The sequence below is a fragment of the Hypomesus transpacificus genome, chromosome 18 (assembly GCF_021917145.1).
Source record: "Hypomesus transpacificus isolate Combined female chromosome 18, fHypTra1, whole genome shotgun sequence".
Lineage (NCBI taxonomy): Eukaryota > Metazoa > Chordata > Actinopteri > Osmeriformes > Osmeridae > Hypomesus > Hypomesus transpacificus.
The window spans coordinates 6621518-6638199 of NC_061077.1; the positions used below are offsets into that span (position 1 = coordinate 6621518).

At 39.8% G+C, this 16682-nt stretch overlaps 1 protein-coding gene across 1 annotated transcript in view; it reads left to right on the forward strand.

The window, feature by feature from the left end:
• The window catches only part of LOC124480219 (metabotropic glutamate receptor 4-like), a 78393-nt gene that overhangs the window by 30063 nt on the left and 31648 nt on the right, over positions 1 to 16682 (forward strand). The window contains exon 2 of the mRNA XM_047039324.1: positions 9221 to 9437. Coding sequence (XP_046895280.1) covers positions 9221 to 9437 — 217 coding nt within the window. The remainder of the gene's footprint in view (positions 1 to 9220; positions 9438 to 16682) is intronic.

Sequence of the window (16682 nt, forward strand, 5' to 3'; positions counted from 1 at the left end):
AGCAAATGTTCTCACTGCCAGGTTGAGAGAATGTATTGACTTTTTGTCTTAAACTGTGCAAGCTTAGTGTTATTCTCTGAGAGGGGGGCATGCACATTGCTGTGACTTGTGTTTTGATGAGTTGACATTCTAGGTACTGTATTAGTGATCTGCCACGTCTGTCCTCACCATGTACTGTGAAAACAATCAGAAGCAGATAGTTCAATGACATATTTTGGAATTTCAAATGACATGTATTTATATTCACTAAAAATCAATTAACTCAATGTTAAGGAGCAGATAGTGCCCTTTCAACAGGGCTCTTTGTCCCTCCCGCGTGCAGCTCCCTGTGTCTAACTTGCATTTGTTATCCCACTGCTGGGGCCCACTTATGTTGATCATACCCCATCTCCCATCAATATCCTATCTCCATTCATCATTCTGTGAGAGATCCAGATGTACAGACTTACAGAGCATGGCCAGCTATTTTGTCACACAAATCAAGACTTCATCAAGCTGAACAGGGCTTTAAATAGATTTCACAGAATTTTGTGATGGTCGGTTCATAAGAGAGAAATAATATTGTACATCTTCCGTCTAAAATTGGCATTTATTGTCCTATTAGTCATGTTGACTGAATTGTCTGAAGCTCTGTCACACTACCCATTATCAGTTCACAACAGTAATTAGTCAGAAGATAGCTGCAGTGCTATTCCAGTTCAGATCTATTTACCCTTTCACCCAGTAGCAGGTGGCCAAAGCTGTTTGTAAGAATTTTCCATGAGAACAAAGCTTTATATCAGCCAAGACCTTTGCTATAAAACGGCACCTCCACACACCAGACCTCTCCAGCTACACTCATCAACTCCCTCCAAAGATACAATCAAAATGAATGAAACACATTCATCATTTTATATACATTTACGCACAAGACACATTATCATGCTATTGTGAGTGATTATTTATTAAGCACATAAACAAGATGTTTCAGGAGTGTCTAATTGTGGAAAACAATGCCACATTTGGTATTACATGTTACAGGCTCCAACATTTCTTCATTTCTTTGTAATTGCCTAACATTACTGTAAATGGCAGCGCACAGAGATCTTGTTGAGATTAGCAAATGAGCAGTGACTAGGTGTTCTCACTCGCTATGAGGCAACCAGCCTGGTTGCTCATTCTAAGTACTAGTTAGAATTAGACAGTGTAAAATGTGACAGTGTAGCAATCTTAACTTTAATTAAATATGAAATATTTATTTGGACTGCAGCCATTTAACATTGGAAATGTTTTACTCATCTTGTTCCCACAAGAAGTGTAATTTACATGTTTTCCTGCCTTTTAATGAACACTTTATGTGAATGTACAGGCATTACAATTTAGTGCAACGACATAGACATTTGAAAACCTTACTGATGCTAAATTACTTTGAAAATCTCAGTAGACTGTTGTAGTTTGTAGGCTTCCACCTTGAATAATCAAATCTTGTTACTTCACGTGGGAGACAAAAAACAGCTTGGTTAAGTGTTGTTTGAAGCAGCTCCCATTTCTCATGGTTGTTATGATCCACTGTAGGTGTTGAGATGTGAGGATCAGGATCTACCGTAGGTAAAAGGCTCTGAGAAACGGAAGGCTCTGGATGAGTGTCTAGATTATCATGTACTGTAGCACTAATACTGAGCTAGCATAAGAACGATTGTTCTCATTCAAAAACATCAAATTAATTTACGTCTTTCCCTTTATGTAATTTATTCAAACATTTGCGGTAGAAAATGCCCATTGCCCCGGGAATAGAAAAAGAAAGTGTAATGGCAAGGGAATTTGAATTAAAAAAAAGGGAAAAAACTGTAATTCATTATAGTTCATATTATATCATATATTTCCAAACTGCCATCACCTCATGTAAGAAAGGGACACATTTTAATGGCGTATATCAGATACTTCAAACTGAGGGACTTTCAAGTCTGAATATTGCCTCTGTAGTACTCGACTGATAGATTCATTAAATCCTCCTTTCTTGTTCCTCTCTTTTGTTCTTCAACAATGAAATCTGATAAACCAAAGGTTCTTTTGGCAAGTTAATGATGATCAAGATGCTAAAATCCACTGGATTCAAAAGCAGGAGTTATAGCATTATTTGTACTTTAACACGTTTCCATCATGTTTTGTGGTAAATAGTGTATTATTGTGTTTGAAACACTAATATTTGTTTTACCTTGTCTCAGACCATCTTTAACTGGTATTTGGGATGGAAATTTGCATGTTTAACTGCAGTAAGAATTCAATCTGTAATGATATAATTTATCACAGTTGACAGTACACAAATTAATGATTGTCATTGCTTAACCAATAGAAGAACACCCCCATGTATGCAAGAGCAAGGAGTTGCTTTAAGGGGGAAACAATCAGTGCCAGGCTAAAATCCTTCCCAGCATTCGTATTTTTGTAAAGGCAAAGTATGAAAAATGAGGTATGTTTTTATGACAAAGGGGAAACATGAAATGGAAACAGCCCACTCAGCCAGAATGGAAAATTCATTCTTATCTTGTTTTACCCTCAGACACAAAACAATACATACTGCATGTAAAATGCGTCAGAATATGTGTTGTGTGAGCAACTTGTGAGCAGGTGTGTGTAATCCGATACCATATAGTTTGAATGGGTGTTTCTCATCTTATTCAGAGGGACTGTAAGCCATGAATCAATAACTTTCTGCATGCAGTCCATTGTCCATTACATGAGCATCTTCTGAAGTTTTACTCATCTTCCCATGTATTCTTCAAGCTGTCGCAGTCTAGGATGAGACTTCTACAATTACCTTGAAAATCATGGACAATTGATCAAGTCTTCAAGATCTGCAATAACTCACTTGAAAAGACAAAATAGACAGATGTATTCTCAAAAAGGAATACAACAGTATCGGGGGGGATGAGAGACTCTTGGGAGGCACTTGTGGTAAATGAGATCTGGAACATGGCTTCAATTAGAAAAATGAATATTTTCAAGAACAAACATGCGTTTTAATATACATCAGAAGTTTGGTTTGCTTTAGTCATACATTTCCTTTCTTAAAATACAAGAGAAAATACCAAATTGCTGGTTAACAAGTCACTTCACCTCCCTATAATACAGCATCATATGCCATTTCCTTTATCATGTCAACACTGTTGTCACATGAGACAGTATATAAGTTGGAGACTGACTGAGCAGTGACAGAGTTGTTGAGACATTACAATTTTTTGTTGTACTTTCCTGTACATCCCCTCTAGTCACAGGAAATACGGTATGCACTTTGGTGAGTGTTGGTGGTAATACAGGCTAACTCAGGAATAGGTTTTTTCTTCCAAACCTATCCTACTTTGTTTTTTGCCATTCTGAAGTAGGGAGGAGAAAGATGAGCTTTCAGGCAGGTCATGTCTCGTAATGTTTTCTATTACAGTACTTGAGCGTTCTTCTCAGTTAACAGTGGGAATAATGAACTTGCACGTGCACCCACATGGGGGCCTGCACAGTGATTAACCAGCATCTCAAGGACTCTTTACATGTGTTCAGCGCAGAGTGATGACTAATATCATCCCAGCTGTCATTGACTCAGTATAAATAATAAACGGTGTAATTGTATACAACCACTGTTATCGTAGCATAGGGTAATAGCTGTATTCCACCTAAATTTGCCATTACGAGTGTATATGGGATGTTACAAAAATAAGTCTAATATTATACTCTACATTCATAAGCATCAGATTACTTCACACAAACATTTCCATTGCCTTTTTATGCAAGGGAAGTAGGCTTTCAGAGTACAATTAATATCATAGAATGTTTATAAAAGGAAGAGAAACAAGGACCTCAGACTTTTTCACAGCTTAAGAAGAAGAAATATTGGTGTTCACAGAATGTCTCCTGTAATATATGCACGGCAAAACCACTCTACCACTTTTCAAGTGGAACACCTATTAATTATAGACCCCAACCGAGAGGTGAAAATTATCTGTTGAGGGAGGTGTCCCTTTTTCTTCACACACCTCATTTACATCCCTTAACTTTTCCATTGCCATTTAATTCACGTACTTTCATTGTGGGTTTTTTTGTTGCCGGACTTTAAAGTAGTTGGGTATAGCAAGGTCACTAGTGGCATGTAGGATCAAGGAGGAGTAGCAGTAGAAACGCATGGACAGATGTCTCAGGGTCTTTGATCACCTACTGATATGTGTTCCTGTTATGTGTCTGTTCCTGTTGTGTGCTTTGCTGACTCAAAAAATACATTTAAAGGCAAGGCTATTGCTGCTTGGAGGATTAGAAAAAATTATAGCGAGAAAAATACCTTTTGGGTGTTTTTGTTAGCTTACATCACGTCGGAATTTATATTAGCATACTATTAGGATGTGGAGGTGTATAAACCCTAATAAAAGATATGCCAACAGTCCTATTGCAATGGCTTTAGAAAACTGCAGGGTCACAACATCAAGTCCAAGAATGCTTCTTCATATGTCTTCCCAAGGCTACTCTTCATAGTGGTTGAAACTTTAGTCCTTTCACACGTCCCTCACCGCGTGTCAACAACATGCTGGGGAGACCTTGAATCTCACCCTGAAGCTCTCCTTGGTGGCTGCTTAATTGAATGGTGGCTGCTCTGTGGTGTCTGAGGGCTGCATCCCTGCAGCATAGGGACCTTTGTTGACTGTGGTGTGTAGCTCTGCATGGCTCCTCTGAGAGCAGACTGGCCGTGACAGGGTTTGCTAATAACTTGAGCTGACAGACAGGTGTAAAACTTCAGCGTGAAAAAAGAACCTATGCCATTACCTTGGTGACTGCCGCCCCTCCACAGGGAGCCTTCCAGCCTAAGGGATCAGGTGAAATCACAGTCTAACAGAAAGTGGGGGTGTCTGGCAGAATACCTATGTGCTATACTACCCACCTCGAGTCACTTTCATGGCCTGACCCTGGAAGAGTTTTCTTTGCTGACAGACGCACGCTTTGCAAATGCGTGATTTTACTTAATATTTTGGCACACTTCTAATGAGCAACATTACCCTGTATTGATGTTGTGCCAAATTAACCTTTGGACTTTGTTAAAGCTACATTTATTCAAAGTGGGTGATTTGAACATTACGTAAAACAAAATAATATTGTACCTATTGCCGTTAAGCCTTTTATGAAACAAATGGATGAGATGGGGTGGGGTGGTGCAGATTAAATCATGTGTATAAACTTGGGAATGAAACATTATAGTGTTTCTTCCCCACAATACAGTTATAGTCATGTATGCCAAACAAGACTGACATATCTGTTAGCAGTGTGTAAGGGGATCAGGTCAGCGAAATTCCGACAGGTCATAAAACTAGTTTGGTCTTAATGAAATCAATTTTCTTTTGAAATTCTAAGGAATTCTAAGGAAGAAAGCTATTATGTCGACAGATTTTAAGGAATGGAGTTCTCCCTTGTCAGTAGGAGCTCTGAGTACAGGACAACACCTAAACATCTGTGCTGTTCCAGGAAGGCTGTGCGTGCTATATAACAGTATTTTATCAAAACAGGGATTTTTATTTAGCATCAATTCTTGTTCTGTGGCATTTCAGAAGGGGAGTTGGCCTGGGAATGCAATTTCTTGAGTCAAAGTGAAGAAGTTTACAGTGTTCCATTACAGAACACACACCTGTTCCAGACAATCACAGCTCTCCAGATTGGTAGAATTCTGAGAAACAAAACCATGATAAGCTTTGCTTGACCTTGTTCTTAACTGGACGCTGGAACTCTGTGAAAGTTACAGCAAAGAATATCCTTCAGGTAAAAAATGACATTTGAGGCATATTCACTGAACCTCAGGCCATATTAGACTCAAATGGATATTTACAGTATCGCTGCATGGAATTAAGCCCATTTTCACATTTTAGATGTGAAGTACTACAGTTACAAAAGTAACTTTTTGTAACTGATTACTAAATGAAATCAGCCATTTTCCGTATGGATCAGCCATCAGTGTATTGTACTCTAGGGGTTCAGTATATTAAAAACAGAGCATACGAGTACTGTCAGGATGTTTTGAGAAGGGTGATGTTTTATTTGTGTTTGGACCCCTGGGATGAGAGCCTGGCTGAACCTGGTGGGTGACACCACAGGGAGATGTGGTGTGACAAGCCCTGTGGTGGTGTTGTTTTTGAATCTTTTGCATTACGTTGATTTACTTTCTCTTTTGGGAAAGATAACAGAAAAAATATCAATGACAGAAATTGCCTTTTAATCTGAAAAGACAATCTAGGTCATTTGATTATGGAGGCAGAAGGTAATAGCCTGACATAAAAATGCATTTGATTTGATTGCAGCTGTTTATTCTCTGAACGTAGACATATGAGGCACGTCTTGTGCCTTCCACAGAACCTTAATCATTGCCAAAAGACTGAGCACATAGACAGAGCCCTTCATGTGACTTCAAAGCATAGAAAAATGTGAACCATGTTACCCCATTCAAAGTAGAAAGAGCACTCCAAATACAGTAGTGGGTACAGTAAGTTGAAGTAGAGAAAGTGTAAGGGTGTGATGTACCTTGAGTGTGTGTTCTGCATGATAGTTCCAGCCTCCTTCTCTGGCCTGCTGTCAGAGCCAGCTGTTTAACCAACAAGCCTCCTGACCCATGCCAGTCCTTAGGGAGAACACTGGACACACGCCGCAGACACAGGCTGGGCTTTCTGTCCCTATGAGCATCCCAATTACCAGGCACTCTGTGGCCTATTAGCACTGCACGACTTGTCTCTACTTCTGGCCAAAGTCGAGCTGACAAAGATGAATATGATTGATACATTGTTATCCTATCCTATGACTCAATCCACATGAAACACAATGCTCAAAGAAGTGCCACTAATGTAAAAAGTAGAACACAGTGGATGCTCGGAGCATATATGGTTCTATTTGTCTCACATTTTGATAAAAATTGATTTACTCTTTAAACTCATGCGTAAGATTGGACCATTTTTTTGAGAACTTCACGAAAAAGAACATGGGCTGCTGAACCAAATTGTACCTCTCTTTGGCAGTGCCATCTGAAATGAGAGACACCCTTACTCCTTTGCATGGTTGAACCGATACATGGTTGCAGTAGAAAAGGAGCGGGAGAGAGAATGCGTGATACTGGGTTTAGGGGCTGGCTGTAGGCGCTGTGGACTGCAGGTACAGCTTGTCTGTACTCTAGTTCTGGCTGCAGGGGTGAACACACTATATTCAGGATCAATGGGAAGCCGCAGTTAAAGACATCAAAGCCAGTCACAGTGTGAGGCTGAGGGAGAGGGGAGAAGGTTAGTTCTCTTGCAGTCAGCTGGCAGTGGAGGACCTGCTAGTAAGCTCATGGTTTGGATAGGTGAACCATGCTCCAATGCTGTGCCAGGGAGATCCAGCCCTCTGACGTGCAAAAGGTTCTAGAATGATAGTTTCAGAAAACACATCATGCATTGCTGCAAAGGAAGTCAAAGAGTTTGTCACAGATGACATAAAATGAAAGCATGTCTATTTAGTCATGTCAGTTCATTATTTTCATGAACCAGTATGGAAATGGGCACACATTATATCCAGTCATGACATTCAACAGTCACATCAATTGTCATTTGATGAATATGAGCTGGTAAAATGAAATACCTATTGAATATGGTGTACTTTTTTGTAAACTTAATCCATGTAAAAAAAAGAAAATAACTGATAAAATGCTCCTGAAAATGCATCCAATTTTTGCAGCATCTGCCTCCCCAGATACTTCAGTTTCTCCCCCAGTGATACTTCAAGGTGACCGCATATGCCAATAGACCTACAGGCTGTAGCATAGAGACAGACAACATTTGGAAAGAAATTTGATTGGTTTAATTTATTCACATCTTAAAATGACAATAAGAGTAAAGCTGAGTAAATATGATATGGAGAGACCCTTATCCTGAATCATCATGATCATACACTGAGTTTTATTCTGTGATGTGTCATGTGTTTCATGGACATAATTTTTTTAATTAAAATGCATTTTGGGAATCCTGTATTTAGCATGGAGGTCCAGTTTTCTTGGATGCCATTAGATGATCATCTTCTAGGACCTATAGTAGATTGGCTTGAGGTATTTTTATAGTCTATGGTAAGGGACAGTAGTATTGTTGTAATCAGGACATCTAGGGTTTGCCCTCTCAATGTCCACTGTAATAATTTATAAGACACAGGGATTTGGCAACAATAAAAAATGCATCAGCATAAAAAGTGTGTCTTTATATTTTATGTTGTAGCATGAAACACGTTATTGAATGTCATAAAATCTACTCAGTTAACTTCCAAACTTGACAACGAAAATAATTCAGTACTATACTGCAAGATCAGAGTCTAGTGGCTATCATAAATCTGAAACAACTTGAACTAGCAAGCATAGAGATAGTGTATACTTATCGCTATTTGGCTGAAGGCTGTCTTAAAATATTTCTGGAATGGCAGTTTGCTCAGTTGGAGTTAAAAGTTGTTACTGCATTTGTACAAGCAAAAGCACAATTATGCAGATACCCAATCTTGCACAAGTTTCACTTGCTATCTCTGAAGTATAATGTCTGGATGAGCAGTTGGTCTATGTGATGTTTGGATCATCGGGATTATTGGGATATGGGATTATTCACTCTGGTTTTATATGGCTATACCTGGTAATGTCGATCTTGCCTAACTGCATCTCCTAAATGATTAGTGCATTTACTCTGAATAAATATAGCAAAAGAGAGGAAGAGTTGTATAACCTGTATTACTTACTTTGTTGTTTACTTAAATGGCTATGCTGCTTTTGTGAATGCCAACAGGAAAATAATAATAATATATAATAATTAATAATAATGTGCTTTAACGAGGTACTTTAAATGTGTTAGAACAATTGCCAGAACAAAGCCACTTGTCTGTAAAAGACTAGATACGTTTTACCCCCAAATGAATCACATCATGTCTGTGAGAATTAAGTTTTGAATCGTTAACAGCTTTTCTGCTCCTTGATTAGCCCCAGGGCATGCATGGTATAGCACTTCAAACATCAACAGCAGTAATCTCATGAAGATCATTGCACCCTCTGAAACAACACTCTCACTTCTGCAGGCTACTGTGACAGTGACACTGACTGACTGTGTTTGAATTCTTCCTTGAGCAAGGCTATTTTATGAACAAATGGCAGTGCAATGTTGAGGATGTGATTTAATATGGTAATATGAAGACCTGAAATCCCTCCATCCCTCTCTCTTTCTCTCAGATCCCTCAGGTGAGCTATGCCTCCACTGCTCCCGAGCTGAGTGATAACACACGCTACGACTTCTTCTCCAGAGTGGTGCCCCCAGACACCTACCAGGCCCAGGCCATGGTGGACATTGTCAAAGCCATGCACTGGAACTACGTCTCCACCGTGGCATCAGAGGGCAACTATGGAGAGAGTGGTGTTGATGCATTCATTCAGAAGTGTCGCGAAGACGGTGAGTCAGGTTTCTCCTTTGTCTGCCATGGACAGTAAAAGATAAATGAACTCATTGAATACAGCCCCATACACTGAACCACTAAAAGTGCCTTTCAAGGAGCCTCTCTGAGATATGCAGCATCTTTAAGAACCACAGATGGACTTGAACCAGATGGAAGCAGTCTGCAAATATTCCACGTTATGTAGGTCACTTTAAATATTGTATTTCCCTCTACGCTTGAATCGTTGGTTTGACGATTTGGCATCATTGATTGTTTGCTCTTAAAGAATCCTGTTTCTAGTTCCATGTGGAGCAAACACTCACAGAGATTGAATGGCACTTGACCTACTATGTGTATACGAATATGTCATAGGGTGTCAGTCCTTGAATTAAATGCTTTGTTCAAGTAGCAAGCAAAGCAACACAAACAAAGCAAAATAAGCTTAATGTCCGCAATAATTTTGACACAGTGGCCTGTATTTGCTTAGTTCTTGCTCAGGTTTTGGCACCATGCCATCTATGTTATTGCTCCTCAGGCAGCACTGCTTGGTGGAAGACAATCCCAGTTACATCTAAGCAATGACATTATGTGTGCTGAATTCAAATGTGTGAATAACAATGAACAATACATTCCATTTTGACAATCTGACCACTTATCAATACCAATAGTGAGAGACAATCACTAACCTTTATCACCAAATAGCAAAACCAAAATGTCATAATGTCTTTACTCTGTTCATGAATTATGACAGAAATTAATCATACAACATTCCATCATATCATTCTCCTGACCTGTAACTACAGTTTTGTTATTTTAGAAATATTTAACCGTATTCAGTAACAGATTTTGAAATTGTGAGCTGATGAACGGTGCCTCTCTGAAGAGAAAAACAAACGTTGTGTGCCTGTGTTGAAAGCCCTCACAGATCTAAGAGAACTAAATAGTTTAAAGTCATTGTACATTTTTTCTTGAATGATGCTTTCAGTTAAAGTGTCTAGTGGTAATTTAAGGCACAAGATCTGTGAGAAAGAAAGTGAGAGTCTGTGAGAAACTGAATGATAGGGAGAAGTGAGCACATGCCTCCAGCGGCATAAGGAGTGGGCGTAGTACACGGTTGGGAATACAGACAGCTCTGTGCTGGGAGCTTCCTGCACACGCTTCTCCTGACCCCTGACCCCCACTGAGGCTGAATGTAATGACTACCGACATGCTTGGTGGTCTCTGTGCCACTGCGCCTCCCTCTCCTGCAAGCGCCAAGCTGCTGCCTATCACCGCACATCCTGGGGAAAGACCAGTGGCAGAGTAGCCATTGTAAGGCCCACAGATGTCTCCCAGCAGTGAAAAATAAGTTTGTATGAGAATGAGTTCTGCTGGCTCAGCAGTTTGGAGGGGTTAGACCTCAGGTTGCACAATGGGGAGGCTACGGAACAGGAGTTCCTAGTGGGGCAAAGATTAGCCAGAATAGAAATTAATCCCAGGGTCGAGCTCAGTTAAAGCAGTAGTTTTAAACTACTGAGATTCCGAGATGGATTTTGAAAGAATTCCAGATTGATTCTGTGATTCACTTCTGGCAATGGTAAAAATGTACCCCATGGAGCTGCTGAACCCATGAGCCCTGATTGTCCTGACTCACTTACCCACTAAATCATGGCTTGTCCCATTAGCATCCAGATCACCCGGGCTTCATAGCTGACTTCCCTCGATTAGGGGTTCACTTTTGGAGGCCTGCAGTGCTTCTACAGACCATTATACTTTGCTCTCTAACAATGCTTCAAGACACCAGTGCACTGATCCCTCAAAGGAATCAAATCACATTATGTGTTTCAGAGAAATAAACAGGAAAAGCTCAGGAAAAGAAAACCAGAAATTCTCCAAAAACATTTGGGATGCAGGTGGTGTAATGCCAAATTGTAAATACCTTTGGGGCTGCAATTTCACATGTGAGGCCCAAAGTATCTGTAGATGTACATGTGTTTAGCATCAGTGGTAGTATTATGGCATAGAAATTGCTATGGAATTACATGGTATTGAGTAATAGCCGCATAGGTTATTAACTCAAAACTGTTGAGAGCTTGGCATGGGGGACAGGTGTTAAGGTGGATGTCAAAGTGGATGTTGTAAAGAGGCAGTTAAAGGTTGTGTTACCAAAACAAGATCAATGTTAACATCCAACTAGACTCCTTGAAAGGTCAACCCCACACTTTCTAAGTTTCACTTGTGTTCCAACTTGTACCACTTAACCAAAAGCAATTCCTATGTTGGAATCCATGTGCAGCGTTTAATGTACTGCATGTGTTATTTAATGTGTTGGATTGTATATAGCTGGGTAAAACTTTCTGATGTTACATGGGATCTACACCTAAGCATAGTCCTGGACTGTCTGCCAGTGGCTCCATCAGAGACAAGTGGCTATCAAAGCTGCATGTGTTTGGCTGCCTGACAAACTCTGCAGAGGCTTGCTTTTCAGAGCACTGCAGGTTTAAAAATGGAAGGCAGTTCCCTTTCATTAATCAGTCAAACAAACAAAGTAAATAATGCTGAGTACACCACTCTCTCTCATCACACTTGACAGGAGACAGATTGGGGTTGTCTCACAAAAAAGTGTGCACCATTTAGCCATTTAGAAATACTGTGCCTCTGAACATTTGTATAAGACTCATCTCAAAATCAGTCGTGGTTAGGTGCAGTTTTTTCATATTCCAATTATTTCCTAATTGCACACCCATCCTGTTACCGCGTGTTGTCAATTTATTTATTTACCATCTTAGATTGCTCTGACATCCCCACTGATGACTCTAGTATGCCGGGTGAAAATTTGTTGACTGGATGTGATTTCATTAGGCCTAATGAGCAGACAAAGGGGACGCTAGGTAATCAGGCTCTTGATGATATGTGGCCTTTCATGTACTCTCCTGACTGGTGATCACACAGCCCATTCACTAGAACTAGGATACACAGATTGCTGCTGGTGACCCTTTAACACTAGTCTGTGACAAGCAGTCTTCTGACATCCACACAAAAATGTTGCTGCTGTGATGGAGAGGAGTGTTTTTATTTTGTATCTGTGACCAAGTACTATTCTGAATTGGAATTGGCGGAGCCCAACCAATACGGCTTACATTGTAAGTGAAAATTACTGTGTTCACAATCATCTTTCCCTCTTCAGTCTATCTCTGGATATTGGCTTGAGTACACACTCTGTACATGTTTCCACAGGACTAGGATAAACCAATATGTTGGCAGCTACTTGATTTTGAATTGGTCTTGCTGTATAGAGCAAAGCTTTACTCCTGAGGTGATATCATCTAAAGAAAATAACATTGGCCTTTTTCTGTTGAAACGAGCCCCCGAGCAGAAGAGCCACGTGCAGACCTTAGTAAACCTCCTGAACTGAACAATGTGAGAGATCTGAGTGAAAAGTTAAGACTACCACAAAGTAAAATTCAGTAAGCAGTAACATACTGCATTGTAAATAGTACGGTACCACTTTGTTAAATGTACAGGACATACATAGGTACACATTTAAATTAAATAGGACAACTAATTACAGTTAACAGTATTAGTCTTATGGGAATTAATAGCATATTGTTTACCATTCCCCTGTTGAATGGGAGCCCACTAGACATTTTAAATCATGGTCATCATTCTTACTCTGTCAGCAGTCTTCTTGCAGATTGCCATTTGAGGAACCTGGGCTTGGCATGGTTTGTCACTTGATTGTATAAATTAGTCTGCTGTGCAGATGGAAGCTGCAGGGTGATTTGTGGACACATAACTCATCTGTTACTCTCAGTGTCTCTCCCTCCTCCTTGGTCTCCTCAATCTCTCAATGGTTTTTTAAGAAACAAAGTCAGCAATCCAAAAGTCTGACACGGTATTTGTCAAAATGAGACTTCTTGTTGTCAAACATCCTTGAAGACAAACAAAAACAAGGGGAAGATGCCTTGAATCAACGTGATTCACATATTCAGCATTCCAGTAGGATATGCCAAGTTATAATGTCTACTTGCATGCAAAAATGATGTGTGGTCTACATAAATTAGCATGAAGTGTAGTCAATGGTCAGTGCATAAGTACAGCATTTGGTCAACTCAAATGTATGACCATTATAGCAATAGAGGTCTCTGTGCTTTGTAAATTGCAGATGCCTGAATCGTGTCGTTGCCAGATGAAAATACTGAAAAATATATGCCATTTCACATGAGATTTCTGAAATACAGAGAGTAGTGGCTTGAAGTGCTTTACCTGTGCAGAAAATGGTGGCCAAAACATCACACATTTAATTTTCATCTTACACAAAGTTTTTTGGGGCAGTAAAGCCTGGCCTCACAGGAACACCGAATATGTTTTTTTCATGACCATAATGTAGGTTTTTCTTGAAAGATTGGGGGACTTGATTGAGATATTTGGTTCAGATTAGGGCCTCCTGATGCCTTTTGGTTTTGTCAACTCAATTCCATTAAGTCTGCAGATGCTGTTAAACTCATGCTCTTAATGCGTGACCTGTTTTAAGACCCATTCAGCTTAGCCTCAGACTACGCTATAGGTCACTTTTATTGTTGCATTAATGATAATGATCATATGTTCATTGACTTGTTGCAAGACTACTTGTTTCCTCTTTTCATTTCAGGTAGCCCAGGTAGCCCCTTCCTCATACAGAGTTCTGGTTCTTGCAGACTCTGTACTGTACAGTCCTGTTCATGTGGCCCATTGTCGATGTCGGAATGTTTCTGGTGTATTAAGGTAATTCAAATGGTAAAATATAGGTCAATTGTCCATCATGTGCCTGAGGCAGGCTATTTGATGAGATAAGGTTTCCCAATATCTTATTGTACTGTTCTAATAAAAATGTAACATTTATGACCCTGTCCCTTGCTCTGCTCTGTGGTTGATCCATCTCACAGTACCTTTGAAAATGAATATTTTTTTCCACTGCTGACCACTATTTTAAGAAGCTTCCTCTTACTACAGACTCCTGGCCCTAGCTAGTAATGGACACTTACCCCTCAAACAAAAAGCTGAGTCAAGTGGTCTGAAAATGTTCAGAGTATAGACTGTGACTGATTATAATTCCACCCACCCAGCCACCCTTCATTTTGCGATTTTAATTGCAAGGGTGAATGTGACAACCTCCTAAACAGGTGTGCAGAAAAATAAACAACCAAATATTCATTATTCCCACCAAAAACGTTTTAAACCTCTATACAAATGCAGTTGCTTGTAGTCATTAATAGGCCTATTACAGGATAATAATAGGCTTAATTTTGTGGTTTGAAGAGAAAAATACAATTTATGTTTTTTGATGGTGCATTTGGAATGGTAAATATAAAGCATTATCCATGATGTGCCATTAAATATTTCCTCCTGTGGTGTATCCTATGATATGTTTAAATTAAGAGTCTTAGGCATCCCCTTCATCCTTTAATGAGCCCACAGCCATGAACATTAGCAGTTTCTCAACCATGATTGTTTGCATTTTGAGTAGCTTAATATGGTCAGCCATTTTTTGCCATTAGCTTTCTGTTCAAATCATTCTGATTATTTCAAGATGGACTATTCTTACCTTTATTTAATATTTTGGAACATTGAAGAAAAGGTGTGGAACACAACAAAATAACTCAATCTCAGCAGAAAGACAATGGCCGGGTTTCCCAGATTCGTTAAGAAGCTCTTAATGCTCAGAGCTTCTTAGGAGCGTTATAAGAACGCTCTAGAACGCTCTTAGAACGCTCCTATGAAGCTCTTAGTGTTAAGAGCTTCTTACCGAATCTGGGAAACCCGGCCAATTGCATCTCTGATGCTCATTTGCCTTTCCCTGCACATCCTGTAGTGAACAGTGAGATATACAGTGCCCTCCAAAAGTATTGGAACAGTGAGGCCAATTCCTTTATTTTTGCTGTAGACTGAAAACATTTGGGCTTGACATCAAACGATGAATGTGAAACCAGAGATCAACGTTTCAGCTTTCATTTCCAGGTATTTACATCAGGATCTGATGCACAAATTAGAAAATATCACCTTTTTGTTCGAACCCACCCATTTGTCACGTGAGCAAAAGTATTGGAACATGTGACTGACAGGTGTGTTTTGTTGCCCAGGTGTGTCCTATTACATACATTATTCAATCAATAAATACCACTGAATGTCCACACTCAGGTTCAGATTGGGTAAGATAGGTTTTGTCTATGCAGACTGTATTCAGAGGTGAAAACAACATGAAAACCAGAGCGCTGTCTTTGGGTGAAAAACAAGCAATTGTGAGTCTTAGAGAAGATGGAAAATCAATCAGAGCCATTGCAGAAACATTGGCCATAGCCAGTACAACCATTTGGAATGTCCTGAAGAAGAAGAAAACTACTGGTGTACTAAGTAACAGACGTCGAACAGGTAGACCAAGGAAAACATCAGCAGTTGATGACAGAAACATTGTGAGAGCTGTAAAGAAAGACCCTAAAACAACTGTTAGTGAGATCAGCAACAACCTCCAGATGGCAGGAGTGAAGGTATCACTATCTACTGTTCGCAGAAGACTTCATGAACAAAAGTACAAGGGCTACACCAGAAGATGCAAACCACTCATTAGCAAGAAGAATAGGAAGGCCAGGCTGGAATTTGCCAAACAGTACAGAGATGAACCTCAAAAATTCTGGGACAAAGTTTTATGGACTGATGAGACAAAGATTAACTTTTACCAAAGTGATGGAAAGGTTAAAGTTTGGAGAAAGAAAGGAACTGCTCATGATCCCAAACACACAAGCTCATCTGTGAAACACGGTGGAGGTAATGTCATGGCTTGGGCTTGCATGGCTTCTTCTGGGACGGGCTCATTAATCTTCATTGAGGATGTAACACATGATGGCAGCAGCAAAATGAACTCGGAAGTCTACAGAAACATTTTGTCTGCCAATTTAAGGAAAGATGCAACCAAACTGATTGGCAGAGCCTTCATCATGCAGCAAGATAACGACCCAAAACACACTGCCAAAACAACAAAGGAGTTCATCAGGGGCAAGAAATGGAAGGTATTAGACTGGCCAAGTCAATCTCCAGACTTAAACCCTATTGAGCATGCATTTTACCTGCTTAAGAGGAGACTGAAGGGAGGAACCCCACAAAACAAACAACAACTGAAAGAGGCTGCAGTGAAAGCCTGGGAAAGCATCAAAAAGGAAGAATGCAAAAGTTTGGTGACGTCAATGGGTCACAGACTTGCTGCAGTTATTGAAAGCAAAGGATTTGCAACTAAATATTAAGTCTTATTC